The sequence below is a fragment of the Schistocerca cancellata genome, chromosome 2 (genome assembly GCF_023864275.1).
Source record: "Schistocerca cancellata isolate TAMUIC-IGC-003103 chromosome 2, iqSchCanc2.1, whole genome shotgun sequence".
NCBI classification, from domain to species: Eukaryota; Metazoa; Arthropoda; class Insecta; order Orthoptera; family Acrididae; genus Schistocerca; species Schistocerca cancellata.
This window is the reverse complement of record NC_064627.1, coordinates 208,538,690-208,557,293: the sequence shown is the minus strand read 5'-3', so window position 1 is coordinate 208,557,293 and position 18,604 is coordinate 208,538,690. Positions and strand designations below refer to the sequence as shown.

At 37.0% G+C, this 18,604-nt stretch overlaps 1 protein-coding gene across 1 annotated transcript in view; it reads left to right on the top strand.

Moving 5' to 3' along the window:
* Positions 1 to 18,604, top strand: part of LOC126144536 (uncharacterized) — a 191,867-nt gene that overhangs the window by 111,118 nt on the left and 62,145 nt on the right. Inside the window, exons 9-10 of the mRNA XM_049915497.1 lie at positions 7,179 to 7,293; positions 17,167 to 17,299. Of these exons, the coding sequence (XP_049771454.1) occupies positions 7,179 to 7,293; positions 17,167 to 17,299 (248 nt within the window). The remainder of the gene's footprint in view (positions 1 to 7,178; positions 7,294 to 17,166; positions 17,300 to 18,604) is intronic.

Below are 18,604 nucleotides of genomic sequence, written 5' to 3'. Positions count from 1 at the left end.
CTGATCAGAATAGCAATAATTAGCATATCAAAGTAAGACAAAGCAAAGATGATGTTCTTTACAGGAAATACTCAATATGTCCATCATCATTCCTCAACAATAGCTGTAGTAGAGGAATAATGTAGTGAACAGCACTGTAAAGCATGTCCGGAGATATGATGAAGCATTGCCGTTGGATGTTGTCTTTCAGCATCCCTGGAGATGTCGGTCGGTCATGATACACTTGCGACTTCAGGTAACCCCAAAGCCAATAATCACACGGACTGAGGTCTGAGGACCTGGGAGGCCAAGCATGACGAAAGTGGCGGCTGAGCACACGATCATTACCAAACAATGCGCCCAAGAGATCTTTCACGTGTCTAGCAATATGGGGTGTTTCCTTTTTTTGGTTCTAATAAAACCCCATGTCATTTCAAGCATGTGTGTCAATTTTTACCTCTCTATCTACATTATTCCATGGTTTATTAAGTTTTCAAATTTATGCTGACTCTTTGATCACCTGGTATTTACCCTGATATTATTTTAATACCAATTAGAATGAGGATGACACACTTAATTAAGGTGGTTTTGGTACATTATCCATCCTCAGCGATTATAGTTGTACATATTGAAATAATCAGCAACCTGTTGCATAAAATAAAAGTCATTTCTTAACCAGTTTTGGTCACTTAGTGTCCTTCCTCAGAAGAGTATATTTATCACATTATTTGAAAATCTCAACAATAAGGTGCATACAACTAAATGCTGTGCTCATGAGGTTTATAGTGCCTGTACAAAAGTGGTATACCATTTGAAACTTTCCAGAACTAAAATCTAAATACAAAGATTCCTTGCACTGGCAGGATACTTTAGGACATTTATCTTGAACAACTTTTCAGTTTCTAACTGCTGAGAAATGTACAGAGGAAAAACATATATGTATTATTAGTTCACTGCCTTGTAATGCATCACACTAGCCAAAACAGCCCCAGTGTGAATGCTGTTCTTCAATATGGGATGAGTTGCCTGAGCTGCTGTGAATCAGTGTGTTGGAAGAGCTCCCGAGGGTCATGTACCTGTGATATCGGTACCATAGGTACCTCAACTGCTATCCTCTGCTGTGGATCCTGTCTCCACTTGACTGTGAGTGGCATGTCAGTGGTAGATCTAGGGGTCCTGTATAGGTTGGACAGGGGTGAGGGAGGAGTCATGGTGGTGTACTGATCCCCCTAACCAACAAGTTTGAGGTGCTTTCTGTCTCTCACTGAAACTGAGCTAGTGGGACTCACTTCAACTTTTTTGGTGAAACCTATTTTGTCTGGTGTCGCCAGAGGAGGCAAATGCAAAAGAGTAGGGAGTCTATTAATTGTTGGCAATTCAAATGCTTGGGAAATGATGGTATCCCTTAGGGAAATTGCAGCAAGTGACAGGAAAGGGCACCAGGGGCACTCATTGTGTATGCCTGGGGGCTTCATTCAGCATACTGAAGAGACCTTTCCAACAGCCATTGAGGGAACAGGGTGCAACAAATTGCAGACTGTGGTGCACATTGAAACAAATTATGCTTTTAAACTGGGCTCCAAGGTGATATTCAGGTCATTCCAGTGACTGGCAGAGGAGGTTGAGAAGACCAGTCTTAGATGTGGAGTTTCAGTGAAGCTCACAATTTGAAGTACTGTCCCCAGAACTGACTGTGACCCTTTGCTTCTGAGTTGGGAGGAAGAACTAAACCAGAAACATTAAAGTTTCTGTGACAAGCTTGGATACGACTTTGTGGACTTGCACCACTTGAGAACTGTAGGGCCCACATAAATGGGTCAGATGTGCACTATATGTCAGAGGCTGCTACTCAGATACCTGTGCATGAGGTGCACACAAGGGTCATTTAGATTAGGCGGCTCTCCATCCAATCCAGATAATGATAGCTATAGGAAACCCAGAAGTATCAGTGTAAGGTTGGAAGAAATGTGTCCCACAGGTGATAGTATGAAAATCTTATTGGTTAACTGCCAAAGCATTTGCAACAAAGTGCCAAAGTTTGAAGCACTCATGAAAAGCAATGAAGCACATGTATTGTGAGGTATAGAAAGCTGGTTGAAACTGAGATCTTTAGCAGTGAGATTTTTGGTGAAAATGTAAGTATATATCGGAAGGATAGGCAAATGGGAAATGGTGGTGGTGTATTTGTCACAACAGACAAGAAACTCACATCTCCTGATGTAACTGAAAACTTTAGAGGAAACCCCAGTTCTCTTGTACATAAGTTCCTGGAGATTTTAATCATCTAAAACTCAACTGGGAAAAAAAGTTTTGTTAGTGGTGGGTACAATCCCTCTTGTGATGGAAATATATTGGATCTAATGGCAACAAATAGATCAGACCTCTTTGAGGATTTTCACATCAAAACTGGTATCAGTAACCATGGTGCAGTTGTGGCAACAATGATTACCAAAGTGCAAAGGACAATTATGACAAGAAAGACATATAAGTTCAGTAAACTAGATAAAAACTGAGTTATGTCATATTTCAGTGAGTAACTTGAAACTTTCAGCACAGGGCAGGAACAAGTAGAGAAACTATGACTCAGGTTTAAAAGAGTAATTGATCATGCACTGGATAGATATGTACTCACTAGAACAGTTCATAATGGGAGTGAACGTTCATGGTATTCAGTCACTGTAAGGAAACTTCTAAAGAAACAGAGATTACTGCAAATAGGTTAGGGCTTTGGATAGAGAGAGATGCTGAATGAAACACATTTGGCTGTGAGGAGAGCAATGCGTGATGCCTCCAGTGGCTACTGTAGCAGAATATTGTCAAAAGATATTTCACGAAACACAAAGAATTTCTGGTCACATGTAAAGGCTGTCAGTGGCACCAAAATTAGTGCCCAGGAACTGAAATTGAAGGTCACAAAGTGAAAGCTGAGATGCTTAATTCTGTTTCCAAATGCTCCTTTACAAGGGAAAATCCAGAATTGCCCCAAGTTAGTTCTCATACCACTGAAAAGATAAATGAGATAAGTATTAGTGTCAGTGGTGTTGAAAAACAGCTGAAATAATTATAACTGAACAAGGCAATAGGGCATGATGGAATCTCTATCATATTCTGTACTGAATTTGCAGCTGACTTAGTCCCTCTTCTAACTTTAATCTGTTGTAGAACAATAAACTTGGAACAAAAAACTGGACCCATTTCTTGGTGAAAAGCACAGGCACACTCATCTACAAGAAGAGTAGTAGAAGTGATTCACAAATCTACGATCCAGTATCTTTGACAGCAATTTGCTGTAGTATCTTAGCACACATTCTGAGCTCAAACATAATGAGGTATCTTGCACAGAATGACCACCTCAATGCCAACCAGCATGGATTCTGAATACATCAATCATGTGAAACCCAACTCACACTTTTCTCATGACATACTGAAAGCTTTGGATCAAGGCATTCAGGTAGACACAGTATTGACATCTTCAACTTTTATAGTCCTAACATATGTACATATTCCAGGCCACTGATGATGCCTTGCAGAAAATAAAGGCGAAACACGTATGGCACTAAAATTGTGTTTTATTCAGTTGCTGTCAGACGGTCCATAAGTAAAAATTATTAATATACCGTAATAAGACACAGTATTTCTTGATTTCCAAAATACATTTGACTCAGTACCACAACTGCACTTATTGTTGAAAGTATGATCATATGGGGTATCAAGTGAAAGTTTTGACTGTGTTGAGGACTTCTTGATAGGGAAGCGTGTTGAGACCCTTGCTGTTCCTGTTGTATGTTAATACCTTGCACCCAATACTAACAGTAACCTCAACCTTTTTACAGAAGATGCAGACATTTATGATGAAGTATTATGTGGAAGAAGCTGCATAAATATTTAGGCAGATTTTGGTAAGATTTCAAAATGGGTCAAAGATTGGCAACTAACTTTAAATGCTCAGAAATGTGAAACTGTGTGACTTCACAAAGCAGAATAATGTAGTATCCTATGACTTTAACATCAATGAGTCACTGTTGGAATTGGCCAACTCATACAAATTCCTGGGTGTAACACTTTGTAGGGATGTGAAATGGAATGATAATATAGGTTCAGTTGTGGGTAAAGCAGGTGGTAGACTTTCGTTTATTGGTAGACTACTGGGAGAGTATGATTAGTTTACAAAGGAGATTGCTTACAAATCACACAAGTGACTGGTTCTAGAATATTGTGTAAGTATGTGGGACCCACACCAAATTTGAATAATGGGATATTGAAAGTATACAGAGAAGAGCAGCATGAATGGTCACAGGTTTGTTTGATCCATGAGAGAGTGTCAGAGATACTGAAGAAACTGAACTGGAAAACTCTTGAAAATAGATGTAAACTATCCCAAGAAAATTTACTAATAAAGTTTCAAGAACCATCTTTAAATGATGACTGTGGGAATATACTACAGTCCCCTATGTATTGCTCACATGGGGAACATGATGATAAGATTAGAATAATTACTGCACACACAGAGGTATTCAACCAATCATTCTTCCCACCCTTCATACATGAATGGAAGAGAAAGAAACCCTATTAACTGGTACAATTGGACGTACTCTCTGCCATGCACCTCATGGTGTTTGGAGAGTATAGATGCAGATTTAGGTTCAGTTTCAAAAATTTACAGTGAAAAATACAAAACTGAACTACACACAGTTGCAAGCAAAGATGGCTTTGATGCTGTGCTATTACAGAAATCTCCAGATGATGGCAATATTGTATCTAGTCTCTAACATGAGTAAAAACACACCTCAACAAAAAAATTGCAGAAGTTATGATCTTAAGGTCTTAGCAATTGTTAATGCCTTAAACAAATTCTGTGTTTGTTTACTAGAAATGCATTTTAAAATTGCAATAGATTATTCTGCATTCCAAAAGACCTTGAGTAAGAAGTACTGAGAATAGCAAGGGGTGTGTTAGTTTTGAAGTATATTGTTTCATCATCTTAAATCAGGTTTTTTTGAATATGGAACATGTAGATGTTTTTTTTGCAGACAGTTAATAGGTACAATCAGAAAAACTCAAGAGAAGAATGTTAGTTTGGCAATGATCAAAACTTCCTCAAAGTGTGATTTTATGGCAGTTGTTTAGTGAGAGTTGGACTTCTTTTCAAGTTCAATGATGGAAGAGAGATTCCAATGATTTCACATGCATGTGAAAGTACATTAGACAATTAAGTGAACCAAAGAGGAACTAAAACATGATTGTTATGTATCAGATTTAAACAATAACTTGAAACAAATGGTTTCCAAGTGTGTTAAATGTTCAACTATTAGTAAGAAATCAGAAAAGAAAATCAAACAATGGAAACTCCATGTAGGAATATGAACAACGTAGGAAGAGACAGATTGGTACTTACCATCAAGAAGACATGTTAAGTTGCAGATAGGCACAATTAAAAGACACTTATATCAAGCTTTCGGCCACATCATTCACCAGCAAAAGAGAGACACAGAGCATTCATACACACAAGCAACCATACCACATGCACACATGACCACCAACTCCAGAATCTCAGGCTGAGATGTTGGAGTTGACAATTATGTGTCATGAGGTGTCATTGCTAGTGTGTATGAATAGTGTGTGTCTCTCTTTTGCTGATGAAGGCTGTGGCTGAAAGCATTACATAAATCTCTTTTAATTGTATCTGTCTGCAACTTAACATACCTTCTTTATGGTAAGTGGCAATCTATCTTTTTCTACATCAGAAAAGAAGAAAATTTCCTGCAATCCCTTTTCAAAGAGACTGGGCCACATTATACTTATCACATGGATCATCTGGACCACTTCAGTCAACTCACATGGGATGCAGCCACATCGGAAGTACTACTGGTTTTGGCTTTATCCTTAAAGGACTATGAAAAAAATAGTAACAAATAATAAAAGGGAATTACAGAAAATTAGTTTTGGGAATCCAATCCAAGTAAACACTGATAGAAGTAATTGTTCAGCATCTCAAGCACTGGAGGAGTACAGCATGATAAAAGCAATTGAGCACATTTTAATAATGATGGGACTCCTTGGAGCAAATGCGGAGATTAAGAGAATCAACTCTACCTTGGCTATAATCATTGCTAAGCTTAGTAGGACAAGCCAACTGAATGATACAAAATGGTACTAATAGTTCAGTGTGCTTTGAATTCAACTTAGCATGGAAGTATCAGGATCGAGAGTTAAGATACACATACAGCCTCACATCAAAATTATTGGAAGAAGATCTTATTAATTGATTTGTAGAGAGATGCAATGAAGTGAGGGAAGATGTTAAATTACTAACTTTGTTACCTTCAACTGACGTCAGAGGAAAGCCTTTAGATAGAAAGCTGGTGACCTTGTGGCAATAAAACAAACACAAAATGGACCAAAATTGAAGCTGGAGCCCACTAGTGAATGTCTCTACCAAATAACAAAAGTAGTTAAAACTAGTGATGACTGCTGAGAAGTTGATAATAACGAGTACCCCAAGACTATGGCAATTTGTGCCACATTTACGCAGCCCTGCCCAAGTGACTACTCATCACATGAGTTGAATTATGTTAACACAGCTGTGTGTAGGATTCAGATGTGGGATTTAAAGGTATTCCTGCCCATGCAAAAGGCAATGAACTAGATTAACCAATGCAATAATTTCATGAAGCAGACAAGAACTAAATTGTGGTTTTTTTCTTTATTTTTTGATAAAATTTGTGACATTGCTAATAAAAAATAATTTGCTTGGAAATTGAAACCACTTATTTCTATGTATGTTTGTATTGTACAAATCCCATACATATTTAATAGAAGAGAGAAATTAAGTCTACCGATGACATGAACTTCCATGTAGTTACTAATTGGAAAAGTCTTTAGTTCAGTACAAGTATAAAACTTATCAGTACAACTAAAGTGCCTGTATTTATAGATATGTTTCATTGTAAGTAATTTTTGTGGTAAGTTCCTATGGGACCAAAATGCCAATCAACGGTCCTTAGGCTTACACACTACTTAATCTAACGTATACAAACTTATGCTAAGGACAACACTCACACTTCCATGCCTGAGGGAGGACTCAAACCTCCAACGGGGGGAGCCTCGTGAAACGTGGTAAGATGCCTCAGACAGCACGGCTACCCTGTGTACCTTGTGCAGCATTTTAAGTAATAATTGATCTTCAATTTTTGTTACAGGTAGATGCATTTGCATATACTTTATATACCTCTGCACCATTAGCAACATCAATGAAACTTGAAGCAGTGAAAAGTTTCTCAGCAGACGCAATTTCTGCTCTGAACTCTTACATTAGTAAGTAACAATGTACTCCTAAAAATAAAGTTAATAAAAGTAACTATGTGACAGGGCTCAGAGTAGCTGTCCCAAATAACTTTTCATAATAATAAGCTTCATCAATAGTAATTGTTGTATGAGATTGTTACTAAATTACTTATTTCAGAGTGTAATCATCAACCAGTTCCATACTACAGATATGCTTCTCAAACCACTACAACATAATACTCTAATGGAATATAAAAAATGTCAATACTAAGAACTGACTTTAAGCAATTTAGGGAAATCAAGAGTGAATGGGGAATTAAGGCCTTATCCTCCCAGAGGCAACTCTAGTGTTTACATTTCCACCATCTCTGAGAATCTGAAACGTACATGATGGGTAACATATCAGAGATATCAGTTCTAGTTAAGATACACAGAGTCCAAAAGTGGATCTGCAGGTTCCATAGCCATGATATTGACACAGAAGCTACAAATTATGTTTATGAGTGGCTTTACTGATTTTCCTTCCATACTCTTCAATTTTTATTGAATATGTGTACTGCTCAGAATGAATGGTAGCAATACGAGCCCATATTACAATAGAAAGGTGATGAACTGATGTATCTACTGTATGGGGTATAAATTATATGCATGTGTAATTTAGGGAAAGGATGGGGATATTTAAGGAGTTTTTGTCTTGTTTGATGGAGCGTACCATGAATTCCTCTTTTGTGCCAACCTCTTCATCTCAGAAAAGCACTTGAACTCTACATCGTCAACTGTTTGTTGCATGTATTCTGATCTCTGTCTTCCCCTGCAGTTTTTACTCTCTACAACTTCCTCTAGTACCATTGACATTATTCTCTGATGGCTTAGCATATGTCTTATCATACTGTTTTTGTATTAGTATTTTACGCATGTTCCTTTCTTTACCGATGCTGTGGAGAAACTCATCATTCCTTATCTTATCAGATTATCTTGTTTTCAACATCCTTCTATATCATCATGTCTTAGACACTTCTATTCCCTGCTTTTCTGGTGTTCTCTCAGATCATGATCCAGTACCACACATACTGTGGTCCTAAGATACATTCTCTTTAATTTCTTCTTCAAATTAGGTCTTATGTTTGATGTTAGTAGACTTATTTGTCTATAAATGCTCTCTTTGCCTCTGGTAGTGTGCTTTTTATGTACTTCTTGTTTCATTGAGCATGTTATCTTGCTTCCGAGGTAAAGGAATTCCTTATATATATATATATCTAAGGAGATATGTATCTATTGGCGGCCTTGGGAGAGCCATTCCTGACAAAACTCTACCATCTGGTGAGCAAGATGTATGAAACAGGCGAAATACCCTCAGACTTCAAGAAGAATATAATAATTCCAATCCCAAAGAAAGCAGAAGAATATAATAATTCCAATCCCAAAGAAAGCAGGTGTTGACAGATGTGAAAATTACCGAACAATCAGTTTAATAAGCCACAGCTGCAAAATACTAACACAAATTCTTTGCAGACAAATGGAAAAACTAGTAGAAGCCGACCTCAAGGAAGATCAGTTTGGATTCCGTAGAAATACTGGAACACGTGAGACAATACTGACTTTACGACTTATCTTAGAAGAAAGATTAAGGAAAGGCAAACCTACGTTTCTAGCATTTGTAGACTTAGAGAAAGCTTTTGACAATGTTGACTGGAATACTCTCTTTCAAATTCTAAAGGTGGCAGGGGTAAAATACAGGGAGCGAAAGGCTATTTACAATTTGTACAGAAACCAGATGGCAGTTATAAGAGTCGAGGGACATGAAAGGGAAGCAGTGGTTGGGAAGGGAGTAAGACAGGGTTGTAGCCTCTCCCCGATGTTATTCAATCTGTATATTGAGCAAGCAGTAAAGGAAACAAAAGAAAAATTCAGAGTAGGTATTAAAATCCATGGAGAAGAAATAAAAACTTTGAGGTTCACCGATGACATTGTAATTCTGTCGGAGACAGCAAAGGACTTGGAAGAGCAGTTGAACGGAATGGATGGTGTCTTGAAGGGGGGATATAAGATGAACATCAACAAAAGCAAAACGAGGATAATGGAATGTAGTCGAATTAAGTCCGGTGATGTTGAGGGTATTAGATTAGGAAATGAGACACTTAAAGTAGTAAAGGAGTTTTGCTATTTGGGGAGCAAAATAACTGATGATGGTCGAAGTAGAGAGGATATCAAATGTAGACTGGCAATGGCAAGGAAAGCGTTTCTGAAGAAGAGAAATTTGTTAACATCGAGTATAGATTTAAGTGTCAGGAAGTCATTTCTGAAAGTATTTGTATGGAGTGTAGCCATGTATGGAAGTGAAACATGGACGGTAAATAGTTTGGACAAGAAGAGAATAGAAGCTTTCGAAATGTGGTGCTACAGAAGAATGCTGAAGATTAGATGGGTAGATCACATAACTAATGAGGAAGTATTGAATAGGATTGGGGAGAAGAGAAGTTGTGTGCACAACTTGACCAGAAGAAGGGATTGGTTGGTAGGACATGTTCTGAGGCATTAAGGGATCACCAATTTAGTATTGGAGGGCAGTGTGGAGGGTAAAAATCGTAGGGGGAGACCAAGAGATGAATACACTAAGCAGATTCAGAAGGATGTAGGTTGCAGTAGGTACTGGGAGATGAAGAAGCTTGCACAGGATAGAGTAGCATGGAGAGCTGCATCAAACCAGTCTCTGGACTGAAGACCACAACAACAACAAGAACAAGGAGTGTTTCTTTGTTTGTCCTGTATGCATGTCTATACAATTCACCAGACTGTAGTGAAGCTTTGGGGAGTTGTACACACACTCATGAAGGTTCTTGAACTATAATAAAATTGACAAAAGATGATGTCTGCCAAGTGGCTAACACTTGTAAGCCTGGAGATTAAATGAATGACAATTGATTTGGACACTAGAGGTACACTGGAAGGTGGATATACAGCATATTTCCATGGTGATGATGTTGGTCTGTGGGGGACTCAATGACGTGATTATTGGCATCTGCACAAATTCCCAATCATTACACTGTCGAGTCTCACAATTTTCCTGAATGATGATGAAATGGTGAAGACAACACAAACACCCTGTCTCCAGGTGGAGAAAATCCCTGACCGACCGGGAATTGAACCCGGGACCTCGTGATCCAGAGACAACAAAGCTAGCCTCTAGACCAAGAACTGCAAACAGCATATTCCAAGGCATTAGGAATAGACTCATTTTGCTTATATTGACACAGCTCAAGGTATGGTACAGCACTTTGAGTAGTGCAATGTATGCCTTGTAGTTGCTGGTATGGTATCTTAAATGTAGTTCCCTATACCTTACTCCTACTTTTCTCAGAATTTTGAACATCTTGCATTATTTTACTCAGTTGCCCACTTTTCCTGGGTTAATAAATCCAATAATCATATCTTGATTTTTCATAAGTGTTGCTGTCATTATTAAATGCAGGATCAGAAATGTATTTCTGCTGCCTTTACTGTTTAGAAAACCAAACTGATCATCATCTGATAGCTCTTCAGTTTTCTTTTCTATTCTTCTGTATATTATTCTTGTCAACAACTTGGCTAGGTGTTAAATTTATATTGTGATAATTCTTACATTTATCTGCCGTTGCTATCTTCCGAATTACATCGATGGTATTTTTCTGAAAGCCTCATTGTAAGTCTCGGCTTTCATAGATTCTAAGCACCAATATGAATAAACAATTGGCTGCCAGTTCCCCCAATGTTTGAAGAAATCCTGAAGGTATGTTATCTTATTCTTTCTGCTTTATTTGACCTTCTAGTCTTCCAAAGCTCAGTTAAACTCTTATAATTATACTTGATTCACAATGTCTTTTATCTCAGCTCCCATTTTGTTTTGTATCATGTCATTAGACAATACCTTGTGATGGTGCTTGCCCACTTTAATTGTTCTTCGTTTGTTGTCATTGGTGTTGACGTACTGGCTGAAAAATATAGGGGGTGTAGATGTAACTACTGTCCACTGTAAATGATGTAGCCGACAGATGCACAGTTATATTTCACAGTCTTTTACTTTCACTTTTCACAACCCCCCAATAATACACAGGGTGGTCCACTGATCGTGACCAGGCCAAATATCTCACGAAATAAGCTTCAAATGAAAAAACTACAAAGAACAAAACTTGTTTAGCTTGAAAGGGGAAACCAGATGGCGCTATGGTTGACCCGCTAGATGGCACTGCCATAGGTCGAATGGATATCAACTGCAACTTTTTAAATAGGAACCCCCATTTTTTATTACATATTCGTGTAGTACATAAAGAAATATGAATGTTTTAGTTGGGCCACTTTTTTCACTTTGTGATAGATGGTGCTGTAATAGTCACAAACATATGGCTCACAATTTTAGATGAACAGTTGGTAACAGGTAGGGTTTTTAAATTAAAATACAGAACGTAGGTATGTTTGAATATTTTATTTCAGTTGTTCCAATGTGATAGATGTACCTTTGTGAACTTATCATTTCTGAGAATGCATGCTGTTACAGCATGATTACTTGTAAATACCGCACTAATGCAATAAATGCTCAAAATAATGTCCATCAACCTCAATGCATTTGACAATACATGTAACAACATTCCTCTCAACAGCTAGTAGTTGGCCTTCCATAATGTTCGCACATGCACCGACTATGTGCTGACGCATATTGTCAGTGGATCCCGATAGCAAACATCCTTCAACTTTCCCCACAGAAAGAAATCCCGGGATGTCAGATCCAGTGAACATGGCGGCCATGGTATGGTGCTTCAACGACCAATCCACCCCTCATGAAATATGCTATTCAATACCGCTTCAACCGCATGCGAGCTATGTGCCGGACATCCATCATGTTGGAAGTACATCGCCATTCTGTCATGCAGTGAAACATCTTGTAGTAACATCGGTAGAACATTATGTAGGAAAGCAGCATACATTGCACCATTTAGATTGCCATCAATAAAATGGGGCCCATTATCCTTCCTCCCATAATGCCACACCATACATTAACCAGCCAGTCACTGATGTTCCACTTGTTGCAGCCATCGTGGATTTTCCGTTGCCCAATCGTGCGTATTATGCCAGTTTACATTACCGCTGTTGGTGAATGACACGTCATCGCTAAATAGAACATGTGCAAAAAATCTGTCATCATCCCATAATTTCTCTTGCGCCCAGTGGCAAAACTGTACACGACATTCAAAGTCATCACCATCCAATTCCTGGTGCATGGGTGCAATCGATATTGATGTAACATTCTCAACACCGACATTTTTTAGATTCCCAATTCTCGTGCAATTTGTGTGCTACTGATGTGTGGATTAACCATGACAGCAGCTAAAACACCCACTTGGGCATCATCATTTGTTGCAGGTCCTGGTTGACATTTCACATGTGGCTGAACACTTCCTGTTTCCTTAAATAATGTAACTATCTAGCGAACAGCCCGGACACTTGGATGGTGTCATCCAGGATACCGAGCAGCATACATAGCACACGCCTGTTGGGCATTTTGATCACAATAGCCATAAATCAACATGATATCGACCTTTTCCACAATTGGTAAATGGTCCATTTTAACATGGGTAATGTATCATGAAAGAAATACCATCTGCACTGGTGGAATGTTACGTGATACTATGTACTTATACATGTGTGACTATTACAGCGCCATCTATCACAAAGTGAAAAAAGTGGTCCAACTAAAACATTAATATTTCTTTACGTACTTCACGAATATGTAATAAAAAATGGGAGTTCCTATTTTAAAAAACGCAGTTGATATCCATTTGACCTATGGAAGCGCCATCCTGCGGGCCAACCGTAGCGCCATTTGGTTTCCCCCTTCAAGCTAGACGAGTTTCGTTCTTTGTAGTTTTTTCATTTTATGCTTATTTCTTGAGATATTTGGCCCGGTCACTATCAATGGACCACCCTGTATGTGGCCAGTGCTCTATTGTTTGAACTTTTCATAAGCCTCATTAATAGTTTGCAGGTGAACATCCAAATACTGCTACAATAGTTTACTGATGAATATCTACGAGCAGTAAAAACCTAACCACAAAGTTCACAGTTCTTGAAGAACAGAAAAGGTACATATGGAGCAGACACTGTCATTGATTTAACACACGGCCTAATTGTGTAGCACATATTTCACAGTTAAGTTGAAGCATTGTTGTTGTTCTAACCAACAGAGGTTTCTCATCTGAAACTCTGCCATGCACTGACTGTCTCAGGACCAAAAATCGGGCTCTTATATAATATCATCACAATAATAGGTGCTGAAACTACACATTGTTTGATTTTTAATTTAAAGAAATCACAATTAAAACTTAATTCATTCGATTAACTGAATACATCGAAAAATTGTTTCTTTTTAACAATTTCTTCTACTACAAGGGTTAAGCTGAATTATTTGTTTAAATCATATAATTAATATATTTATAGTTATGCTAACAATACTTTTGACAAAACTGTTAATTACTTTGGAATTAATTAAGGGCTGGTTTTGCTAACATGTTTTTGAATGGAGTCAAACAGATCCTCTAAGAATACTAGCATTTCGTCTTCCAAATGTTTATAATTAGTGTTGAATTTACATTTGTTTAAAAGTCAAGAATAGAATTTAAGTTACGAAACAATTACTGATTTCACGTTACAATGAAAGATACTAACAAGTAATAGTCAAAATAAATTAGAAAATCAATTACATACATAAAACTAAGCACAAAATTAGACCTGGTGTTATATTATTTAAAACTGAGGGCCAACCTTTGTCTTTTATGAAAATGGAGATTGTAGTCATGTATGTTAGTGGCAATTAGTTAAAATTGAAAAACTGAATTTTAAGGAGGCAGATGGCAAAACAAGAAGGGAAGTGAAAAATGTCCCAGCTTGCTTCGTCACAACCTTTGCTTTGTAAAAGCCTTCAATTTACTCTTTCCACCAGTTTGTTCTCTCTTCCACAGTTAACAGTGGAATTCCAGTTTACCTCCTGATGTTGACAGCCTTGCTTTTAGTTCCAGTGAAGGCTTTTCTGTATACTGAATCAGTCCATCTGTTGAGCTTTTCTTTTTCAGTTTCTTCACATTTTTCCTTCAGACATTTTATCTTGGCTTCCTTACAATTCTTGTTTATTTAATTCCTAAATATCTTATTCTGCTATATTCCCATCATTCTTTGAACATTTTTGTACCACAGCCTTAGAGAGCATCAAACATGCATCATTCCTCATTACTCAGTTTCAAATTTCTTTCCATTTTAATTCTCCCTTACAATTCTCTCACATTTCAGACTATTCTTCATTATTAATAAATTGTGATCTGACCCTGTATTTGCTCCTGGGTACATGTTACAATCCAGTACTTGATTTCATAATCTTTGCCTGAGTGTGATGTAATCCAGCTGGAATCTTCCCATGTCTGTGAGCCTTTTCCAAGTATACCTATTTTTGAACAGTGTATTTACTGTTACTAACTAAACTTTATTGCAAATTTCAATGAATCTTCCTTCTCTGTCACTTCTACCATGAAGCCCATATTCTCCTGTAACTCTGGCTTTTGTAGTTTTCCCTAGCACCACATTACAATCCTCCATGGTTACTAGACTATCAGCTCCCTGTACATACTGAATTACCTGTTCAGTGTCCTGATATACCTTTCCTCTTCATCTTCTGCTTGTGATTTTGGAATGTATACCAGAACTAATGTTATTGAAGTTTGCTGTTGGTTCTGATGGGAAAAAGCCTATCATTGAAATGTCCACAGTAGCTCAGTAAGTACTGGGAGATGAAGAAGCTTGCACAGCATAGAGTAGCATGGAGAGCTGCATCAAACCAGCCTCAGGACTGAAGACCACCACAACAACAACAACAGCTCACTCTTTACAATAACTCACTCTCTGCTCTACCTTCCTATCCACAAAAAACCAACTCCCATTGTACCATTTTCTGTTGCTGTTGATATTACCCCATATTATTGTGACAATAAATTCTTATCTTCTTTCCATTTCTCTTCACTGATCTCCATTAAATCTAGATTGAGCTATTAAACTTAGCTTTTCTTATTTTCTAGCTTATCCCTTTATAGATTCTTTAGTCTTTTTCTCATGCTTACCAACTCCATGGCAGTCCCCTCTCTGGGACACAAAAGGGGGACTAATCTTGAAACTTTTGCCAATGGGGAGATCATCATGACACTTTTTCAATTACAGGCCACATATTATGTGGATATGAATTATATTTCTTTAATCTACTGGTGACATTGCCTTCTGCATCCTAATTATGTTGATCATTGCTGATTCTTCCATCTTTTAGGGCAATTTTCCAACCCATGGGCAAGAGGTTTCCCTGAAACTCTGTCTGCTCCTCTGCCCTCTTGGACAAGACCATTGGTAGAATGAGGGTAACCACTTACATTGGAAGTATTGAGCCACCATTGTTGAGGATTTTATTGAAGATATAAGCAATCACTTAGTTCAAACCCAGGTCCAAGTGCAATTTTATTATCAGTCAAAGTTGCTGTTCCATAGACCATAGGAGCAAGGTGGAGAATATTCAGCACCATTTGGTGCTGAATACAACAAATGGTGAAGCACAATATTTCTGCAAAAAGTGTTAGCAGCACTCTAATCTTGTCTCATTTCTCAGCCCATTTTACTTAATTTTCTTTCTTTCTCTTTCAGTCCCCACCTCTATCCTCCCCTCCAAATTCCTTACACTACAAGTCTGAGGTAGTAGGTAGTGTAATTGTGGATATCAAAAGCAGCTTCCTATGTGCTTCTTTTTGACTGAAGTGTGAGATACTGATTGATTTCACCTTCGAACATTCATGTTGTTGTTACATTTGCATCACTCTATGGTACTGTTAGGCGAAAAATTTCATTTGATCACATGATGTTTTGATAATGATGTGAACATTACTGCAAGTCATCCTGATTTGTAATATTGTAAAGAGTGGCTCTGATTTATGAATACACTTTGTTGATGTCGACTTGGCCTTTTTTTTACTTGGAGTGATGAGTGTATAATAAGGAATGATGGAGATAGTATGAAACAAGCTATCAGCTAGCAACATATTTGGTGAACATTGAATTCACTTTAGAAAACTGTTCTATTCTAGGTATGTTGCACAAAATTTGTGACTGTGCAAATAAGCTTTCAGATCTTCATTTATGTGATATTTAATCGTGAAAGACTCAGCATAACTGTTAACGTATCTGTCACCAGTTACTTCTGAGTCCAATTTTCAAAAGTGTGACACAGAAGCTGATAATTTATTTTCAGCTGAAGAAAGTATACATTTAACAAATAACAAAAGATATCTCTATACATATGAACATCAATTAAATCGGAAGTCTTAAATGTTTGCTTTAAAACTATTCATAAAAATGTTTTCCCTTCTGAACACATTTATTATAATAATGAATGTTTCATATATTATTGTAGCCCAAGATATTGTCTACAAAGGGAGGAAGAGAATGAAGCAACATTTATCAATGATTTCAGTTTTAGCAAGTTTTATAATGTTTAAAAATGTAACATAAGTTTCCATTGCAGCTTGTTATTGACTGTTTGAGAAATGCATAGCACTAAAAAGGTTGAATTCCAACTTAAATGTAGGGATTAATATCAACTGTCAAAGTAACTATCATTTTGTGTGTATGTAATACAACTTCAAGATGACATTAATGCTCTTCATAGAATGTAAGAGTTTAATTTACATAGCCAAATTTTGTAATTTAATTTCTCACACTAATAATAATTCAAAAATATAATCGACTTTATAAATTCCGCACATTGCTTGTGCTACCACATTATTGCTCCCTGTAATTTGAAAGTTTTCAAAGTGTATCTCATGTTATGTTTTTTTCTATATTTTTCAGCTTCTCTGGATTCAACATCTTGCAGCACCACAACACAAAATTCTGGAACTAATACATCTGTTACTACAGAAGTGGATCTTTATGTTGTGATTGATAGTTCATGGCAATTTACTGATATTCAGCGTATTTTAGTGTAAGTCAAAGATTCGCTAATTAGGTTTATGGAGTAAGAAAAGTGGTTATGTTGTACCTTTGACTACTTGTATAAGATAGCAGGAGCAACTAGAGTAACAAGCAAGAAAATGCAGATCTAGTTTTAATGGCTTGTTTATTAGAGCTTAAACATAAGAATCATTATTTGCTATTGCACAAGACAGATATTATCATAATCATGTCATTGCTAACAGCAGAAAAGACAAATTTTTAAAAGACAATTTCATAAGTTATCTTGAAGTCCCACACTACTAGTCATCAATGTTCAGCGTTGTGATGGAAGTACGGGGAAATATTCAGAGAATCTGTAAATAAATTCTAAATTGTGAGGCAATAACGAGAGGAAATAATTAACTTTCTGAGAGAAACTAAAATGGTGGTTAGCTGGTGCTTGAAAAGTTTGACTTCAGAAAATTATAATACTGAATTTAATTATTTTTTTGGGGGAGGAGGGGGGAGCCTAGAACCTGATATGAATTTGAAAATATGACTAACTGATTAACATTTTCATCTTACTGTCTGTTCCCAAGACAAACTGGCCCCTGTTATAGAGGCATATATTTTATTCCTGCTGTCCAACTCACATTTTTATGGGATGTCAATATCTGGAAGTAAGTCATCTTGTCCTCATGAACCTGAATGAATGGTACCAAGTGGCAATATTAACACACTAAACACTGTACCATGTCAAACCAAAAGGCTTGTGTCAAGTTGAGAGCAATGTGACATTCAACATTTCTCTCGTCCCAGCAGCCTATTAAATGGATTAAATTTATACTCAGGTATATATGTTTGTCTATGGTTAAAAGTAGTGTTGATCTTTTACTTGCACAAAACCACTGACATAATACATAAGGAAGTAATGCAAATATTTGCAACAATTTGTCTGACAGCCAAGATTTTCTCATCCCAGGAAAGACCATCTCCTTGTTGTTATAATAAGTAAGACTACTGTTCTGCTTTCTGGTTGTGTCCAACCTATTTGTTTTTAGTAAAATAAATCCAGGTGACAAAGTGCAAGAGTCATGTGTGTATTAAATAGATCTTGAATTCATTGCTCTCATTTCCCATGACACTACTGGAACTGACCATCTCAAAACACTACAGAAAAGTATTGTGTCATAGTGTGCTTATTCCATAAAAATCTAATCATATTTTAAAATCTTCTCAAAGAGTTTGTTTATAAACAAAGATAATTTCTTATGCTAATTAATAGTTTTTACTTCTTATCAATGTATATGATAATGAGATAACAAACATCATATGTTCTATCTGATTACAGCAA